At 34.4% G+C, this 8099-nt stretch overlaps 1 protein-coding gene across 2 annotated transcripts; it reads right to left on the bottom strand.

Moving 5' to 3' along the window:
* Positions 1-524: 524 nt before the first annotated feature.
* On the bottom strand, positions 525-4767 carry LOC107470192 (probable LRR receptor-like serine/threonine-protein kinase IRK). 2 transcript variants are annotated; one of them, XM_016089578.3, is made up of 3 exons: positions 4365-4767; positions 2618-4134; positions 525-2267 (listed from the first exon to the last, which is right to left on the bottom strand). In XM_016089578.3, the coding sequence occupies exons 2-3, from the start codon at positions 4099-4101 to the stop codon at positions 818-820; spliced, it is 2934 nt and encodes a 977-aa protein (XP_015945064.1). In that variant the 5' UTR covers positions 4102-4134; positions 4365-4767; the 3' UTR covers positions 525-817. The 2 variants fall into 2 exon arrangements, with proteins under 2 accessions (XP_015945064.1, XP_015945063.1); XM_016089577.3 differs by having other exon boundaries at positions 2618-4767.
* Positions 4768-8099: the final 3332 nt, after the last annotated feature.

Raw genomic sequence — 8099 nt, 5'->3', positions numbered from 1 at the left:
ACCATTCCAGCTACGAAATCAGTGCTTGACCAATTGAAGGGGAAAAACAATGTCAAGTTAGAGAAAATGTTTTGTTGGTTTAACTTTGCCATCACATAAAGGATCATGTGGGAGCCCGCTAGTTCAAGTGTTGAAGTTGAACTCAATTAATGCACCTCCTAGATTATGGATATCAAAAATTTCAAGTGCCTCAACCCCACAAAATGTAGTAAAATGATAGTAATTATGTAATTGAAGAAAAACTAAAACTCCATTATTAATTGACAGAGTTAGATCCATCATGTAGCATTTCAAATTCACAATAATGTTAAATGGATTTTCCAAATGAGTGAATCAATTATCTAGTATGCTTGCTAGTTGCTTGCTACCATTACATGATGTTAGTGTCCCAATTCTACCTTCTTTCATACGCCTCATAAGAAAAGCATGACAATATCATCATTCCCCCAAGTTTAGGGAAAAGCTTTCGGTACAACGAATCAGACACCAATAAGCAGACAAACTAAAATATGAAATATGAGTAATTGAGCAACAATTTCCAAAGAGTTTTTTCATCATCAAATGGGGCCCAAAATGGAACCCGGTGAAAAGGAATCCGGCATCCTAGTTGTAGCATACAGAGAAGAGAAATCTTGAAACAGACTAGAAGAAAGAAAACCCCAACAAGAACAAGAAATTGTAAATCAAAAGATAACATTTTTTTTTCTTTTCCAACAATTAATTTCTCTCAATAAATAAAACCGGATTCTTCGTCGCCGGATAACCCGCCATCCATGCTCATCATTGTAATGAAGAATGCAAGTTAAACTCATGGGATTCATACCAACTCCTCTTGTTCTTCGGAGGGGCACCTTATCAGCTCCAGTATGCTAACAACCTCTCCCATATCAGGCCTATTGGATGGCACTTGTGAGGTACATATTAAGCCTAACTTCATCACCGGAATCGCTTCCTCTGCTGGGAACTTCCCTTGTAGCCTTTCATCAATGCATTCCTCCACCCTGCCTTCTTCCAATGTGCCTCTCACCATGTCACAGAGTACCACCACATCATCCTCCATGTATTCAACGGGCCTCTTCCCTGTTACAACCTCCAAGACCAAGACTCCAAACCCGTAAATATCACATTTTTCGGTAATTTTCACTGTCTTGCAGGCAAACTCGGGTGCCATGTAGCCAAGGGCGCTTTGAATTTTGCTACTCAGAACATACCTGTCAAGCATTGGTAGCAGCCTTGCTAGACCAAAATCCCCTACTTTTGGTTCGCCATAGCTGTCAAGAAGGACATTGGTAGACTTAATGTTATAGTGAATAATGTTTGAGTTGTGCAAGTGAGCTAAGGCCTTTGCTGTCCCAAGAATCACATTGAACCTCTCATTCCATGAGAGGAAGTTTCCACCCGATCCTTCATGGAGATGCTTGTAGAGACTGCCACCTGAGACATACTCAGATATAAGGAGCTGCAGTGATGGAGTCCAATAATAACCTTCTAATTCCACTAGATTTTGGTGTCTGACTTTTCCTAATTTCTTCACTTCTCTTTCAAAATCTTCTTGGGACTTGACAAGGCTGGATACAGTGAGTTTCTTTATGGCGACCGATCGTCCATCTTTAAGAACTGTCTGGTATACAGCTCCAAACCCTCCACGTCCAAGCTCACAATCCTTATTAAGCAAGGCATGTGCTCCAGAGCTGAAATCAGGCTCGCCTGAAAACATGACAAGTTTGCCAGAGTTGGCATCTGTAGTTGGGGAATGGCTGAATTCATCCCCAGCAGAAAATGTGAGGGTGGCTGGAGATCGAGACTCGGTGGCCCGAACACGGAGATTCAGAACAGTGATGCCAATCACACCAACTATAATGACAGCAGCTGCACCAATGGCAATGAGTGCAGAAATGCTGAGAATGATTCTCTTGTGTCCCATAGTTGGTGGTAGTGTACCCGAGCCAGAGTCAGTGGAAGTGTTGGGATTTAGAACAATAGGCTTGGGCATGACAGCAGGGCATGATCTGTTCACAGCAGAGCCACAAAGGGATGGATTCCCGGAAACAGAGTAAGGCGAAATGGTGTTGAAGAAACCACCTGCTGGCAGTTCTCCTTGTAGATTGTTGTGAGATAAATTGAAGGAAACTAGATTGGGAAGGTTGGCCAATTGCTTAGGAAGGGTTCCAGTAAGGTTGTTAAATGAGAAGTCAACAGTTTGTAGGTTGGTTAATTTTGCGACTGCTGCAGGTATCAAACCACTCAGTCTGTTCTGCGCCAGGATCCTACACAATGAGCCAAAAATAAAGGGAAGGAATAAAAAAGAAGGCAAAATTGAGGATTAGAGCCAAAAACAGAAAAAGAATGTAGGATCTTACTGGATGATTTTTTTTTTTTACAAATATTAATCAGGAAAATATAGGCATAATGGTCAGGCAATCATATGGCAAAAACGACAAAGTTGCATATCAGATTCAATCAAATAGACATATTTTGAAGCAAATCCATATAACGAAAGAACCTAAACAAAATCAACTAAATGGGCCAACCAAAACTACCAACTGGAAATATACGAAACGAAGACTTCATTTGCTACAATGAAACATGTATTAAGGGTAAAGGAAAGAGAGCTTACAAAGTTGATAAAGAAGAGCAGTTCTCAATGGAAGTTGGTATTTTCCCAACTAAAAAATTATTTTCCAATCTCAGCTCCTTCAAGGACATGGCTCCAGCTATTTCCCAAGGTATGCTTCCATTTAGATGATTCTCACTTAGGTCAAGACTAGACAACATTTTCAATTCACCAATTGCAGCAGGTATAGGACCTCTAAGGGAGTTTTGTGATAAATTCAGAAACTGCAAGCTGCTTAAATCTCCAATAGCAGATGGAATCTCACCAGAAAATGTGTTATCAGAAAAATCCAAAACTTTAAGACTTTGAACTGCAACTTCAGCCAAGGAAAACAAAGAAGTTTTCAAGCCACCTCGCGCCTTGTTTTCAGATACCAGAACATTCTCCAAATCTGACTTGAAGATCCAAGATGGAAGAGCACCAGACATCGAATTATGGCTAACATCCAAGGCCAATAGGCTAGTGCAATTTGCCATAGACTCAGGCAGGTTATTAGTGAAACTGTTACCAGACAAATTCAACATCTTCAATGACTGAAGAGTTCCAACAGAATTCGGCACCTGACCAGAAAACCTATTCCGCGAGACGTCTAATGTCTCAAGGCCTATCATCTCTCCAATCCACTCAGGAACCTCTCCTGAGAGAGCATTCCCACGCAAACCAAGGTAACTACACAATTTTAGATTCTTCAAATCCCCCGGCAGGGTACCGGAAAGCGAATTCTCACCAAAATCAACAGATCTCAAGAGCAAGCAGCTTCCAAAACCTTCCGGAATCTTTCCTGAAATCTGATTGTTTGCTAGGCTTATGCTCCTCAAATTCTTCAAAGCATCAACCCCTTTTGGAATCTCACCCTCCAACAAGTTCCCAGACAAATCAAGAGACCTGAGACCACTCAAACTCCAAACCCCAGCAGGAACAGAACCTGAAAACTGGTTAGAAGACATATCAATGGAAGCAACAGCAGAACAAGAGCCCAAACTAGAAGGAACCTTCCCAGAGAACCTGTTCCTGGCCAAGGAAACAGCCCTTAGGGACCCACATTGTCGGAAAAAATCATCAGGAACTTCTCCTGAGAGATTGTTATCACTCAAATCAATGACTCTAAGATTTTCAATGTGAGCAATGTTGGCGCTTATTCCACCAGTGAGGTTGTTCTTGGCGAGTGAAAGCTTCCTTAAGAACTGCAACCTCAACAAACCTCGACCAATCTTCCCAGAAAGAGAGAAGCCATCAAGGTTGAGCTCAATGACCCTGTTGGATCTAGGATTGCACCTCACACCAACCCAACCACCACCACACGCGTTATCATCGTCTTCGTTCCAAGATGAAAGCTTTCCCTTGGGATCTTGTATGTCAGCTTTGAACACAATCAATCCCAAAACGTCGTCGTTCAGAGACGGACTCACGGCGGCCACCGACACCGCCAGCAAAAAACCCGAGAAGAAGAAGCGGAGAAGCACCCTCATGTTTGAAACTGCTCGCATTTTCAGACACTAAAGACCCATGTGAAAACAAAGCTGGAAAAAAGAAATGAAGAGATTCAAAGTTCGCGAATTTGGAAAATGAAAACAGAACTCGACTTCAGAGTAAGCTCATTCCCAAAATGGGTTAAGAGAAAGAAAAAAAAATTGTTTCTTTTTATATAGATATACAACGGCTAGATTTGAAAACCAGCAGAATGAGTCAAAGAATACAGTGTGGAAGAAGACGAAACAGCGGCATTAGCAGAAAGGAAGAAGAAACGTACACAGTAACAGAGACACCAAAAGTAGCCACAAAGTTCAAGAGCTTAAACAAAGTGAAGTGTACTCAAACCCTAGAAAACCACTCTCTGCTAACAAGGCAAGGATCTGGAGGTTAAATAGGAAGTTCAAAAGCGAACCGAAGCCGAAAAAAGGTTGAAGAAGATCACCGACGAGAGCTTGTAGTAGAAGACTCGATCCAGAAATGGTTTTAGGAGAATGTGGAACGCGTAAGCTTTGATTTCTTCGCCGAAAATAGTATCCGAATGGTGCTTACCGAAAAATAGAGAAAATGGATCGGCGAAATTGCCGGTGCGAGTTGCCGGAAGTTTATCGCCGGAAGAGAATCGGAAGCGTGTCTGTTTCTCACTTTTTCTCTCTTGCTTGCTTTCACTTTCTTCTCTCTGTTTTAAGAGGTCACAAAAAGAAAGTGAGGGAAATAATATTCAGTTTTTATCAACGGAAAAATGGTCCCATTGGTAGATGAAGAAAATTAATTAGAATATGCCACGTGGCAAGCACATGCTCATTGTGGGCCCTACGTGTCAGACACGTCCTCAGACTTCAGTTATGCTTTTGACGTGGATGGCTTACCTGGCATCCTCCATTCCCAAATTGCCCCTCGTTCAGAAAATAGTCAGAAAACAATGAACAATGAGGAAGTATGATTACTAATCAAGCCGTGTATTAAAATTTAAAACGGGGTTAAGTAAAGTTAACTAATGATTTCAACAGAGAAATCGGAAACCCTTTGGTGAAGAACGGAGATATTTCTTTGTTTTTTCCCTTTACCGTTTCACAATAATTTAACTTTCTAGTTATTTGTAAAATGCCCGAGCACCTGATTGTATATTTGTCCTAGTGTAAAACCTGCATTATGTGTAGATTTATATTTGTATATTTAAATAAATATTGTTACATATTATAAATGTTATACAACTTCAAAAAATTAAAATTTTAATAAAAATAATTTATATTATAATCACACAAACAACAAATACTAATTAAATAACTTTTTGTTATATTGTTAGACTCTTCGTATATGACTTGCACACTACCTGTGAGTTATGTATTTAATCTACTTTATATACTTATTTATAATTTGTTTACAAAAGAATTAATATATATTTTTTAAAAGAATAATTTACTTAGTATACAGAAAGATTAAATAATTAATCTCTTTTTGTTATATTAAAATTTAATTTAGTTAAAAAATTAATATATAAAAATTAATATAGTTAATATTTTTTAATATTTTAGTTTACATTAATTTATATATTTTAATAATTTTTTTAAATGATAACTTTTAGAATACGTTTTAACTATTCAAAAACAAAAAAATTCAATTATATATGAAATCAAATATCATTTTTCTATTCTATAAAAAGAATTACAATTAATAACAAAAAAAACACTAATTATAAGAAAAATATTGAATTGGTAAAAAACAAAGAATTTTGATATGGTCCTATCTTTATATGTCTCTGTCCATTTGATCAAATTCACAAACAAAAAATTATATATTCAAATTACATAAGAGACTAATCATATATTCAAATTTAAAGTTTTTATAACAAAAAAAATCAAATTAGTTATTCTAGATTTATCTAAAAAAAATATTGGTTACCAGTTGGTATAATGCGTGATTATAATACAATCGTGTGTTTTTATTAAGATATTTAAGAGTAGCAGTAATCGCTCTCTATAATTTGTAGCCAATAACAAGAAGACAAAAAAAACAAAAAAAATAAAATAGAAAGGGTAACTAGAAATATGATGGAAAATTTGTGAAGGAGATAAAAAAGAAATGAGTCTTGGCGGTTATAAATCTCAAATTTTATTTTCTTCCTCACAAATCATCTCCACTATCTATCTAGTCACTCCCTCTATTTTCATATTTTCTGCTATTTTTTTTATTTTCTCATTACTGCCTACAAATTGTGAAGAGGATTCCTACTAACTTTTAATATCATAGTAAAATATATAACTACATCATAATTACACATTACACCAAATATCATTTAATATTTAAAAAAAGTAACCGTCATTCTAGGTATCATTTTATTGATTTATTCTAATGATTTATATTCTTATAATTATTATATAAAAAATCATCAAAACATATTCACAGCACACCTAAATTTTTATAGTTCAAAATACAATATCAAAGCAAATTGAAAAAATAAAATATCAAATTTATTGGCTGCATGGCTTTTCTTTAGGCTATCAATCTGTATGTATCAATCATTTTTCAAGTGGTTTTCAAGTAAAATACTATTTGTGAATCATTTTCATTGGTCCAATTAAAAATACGTTTGAAAAATTTAAAATATTTACTCTAATAAAGTATAATTAATGAGCAAGACTAATAACAAATAATTAAAAAAGTTAGATAAAATATTAAATTGGTCTCTTATATTTAGACATAATTCTGTTTTGATTTTTAAGGTTTAAAATGTCATATTCAAATTCAAAAAAATTTCATTTAGTTTCAATGTAGTCTCACTGTAAGGTCAAATTTAAATAATTAAAGAAATATTCTACATAACAGTAGTACAAGAAGAAGGTCGATAATTTAGAGAACAAATCAAGCTCCAGAAATACAAAATCAACCGTAGATGTATCAATATATTTATTTATCATTCTTATAATTTAAATAAAATATTTTCTATAGAACTAAAGAAAATAATAAATAAATGTATTGATACATCCACGGTTGCTTTTGTACTTTTAGAGTTTATACTTGTTTTACAAATTATTGATTTTGTTCTTGTACCGCTGTCATGTAAGTCATTTCATTAATTATTTAACTTCGATCTTACAGTAAGACTATATTGAAGCTAAATAATTTTTTTTAAATTTAAATATAACACTTTAAATCTTAAGAATTAAAACAAAATTACACCTAAACATAAAAGATCAATTTAATACTTAATATTAGAAGTTTAAATTGTGTTCAATATTCTGTATCATTCTAACATGCTGCAACATAACTGCTTAGATAACTCTCTAGGTTAGGTTCTATCATTCAAAACTAAATTGTTCAACCAAACATAAATTCAAATGCGAATGGAAATCTAAAACTCAAATAGAAAAAATAACAGACGTACTTTGAGACAAAAAAAGGGCGTTTCATGACCTGTGACAAAAATGTAATTTTTTTTATCATTTTTATAAAGGACAATGTCAATGACGTACTCTGAGACATTTGATTAAATTAATTGGTCATTTACCACTTCATTGAGAAGAAAGTACAATGACTTATTAAAATTCTTCATACACATAATGTTGGGTATATGAAAATGGTAAGATGATAAAATTTTATATTTGTGTAGTGATTTTAACATACAATTAAATTGCTTTTTTTATAAAGATATTTATCTTCATATTTAGTTGTTATAGAATTGATAACAATACTCTTTTAAGATACAATAAAACCAATAAATTTATTAATTAACAATAATAAAAAAGATTCTCAACTCTCTTAAACTTTAGAAGAAAGAGAAAATAAGGCTTGACAAAACAATTTTTTCCTTGCTGTATTTATTTTGAGTGTAAGGAATATTTATATATAGATATGTTACATGAATAACTAAAAGTCACATACCATGTTAAATAGTTGTGACCTTTTATTGTTGTATGAATAGTCATAACTCTTTATTTGTTGTGTAAATAAGCATAATGTATCATTTCACACACTAACCATCACATGCATAAATATATATCACCGGTTAACAAAT

The sequence above is a fragment of the Arachis duranensis genome, chromosome 10 (genome assembly GCF_000817695.3).
Source record: "Arachis duranensis cultivar V14167 chromosome 10, aradu.V14167.gnm2.J7QH, whole genome shotgun sequence".
NCBI lineage: Eukaryota > Viridiplantae > Streptophyta > Magnoliopsida > Fabales > Fabaceae > Arachis > Arachis duranensis.
This window is presented reverse-complemented; position numbering and strand designations above follow the sequence as displayed.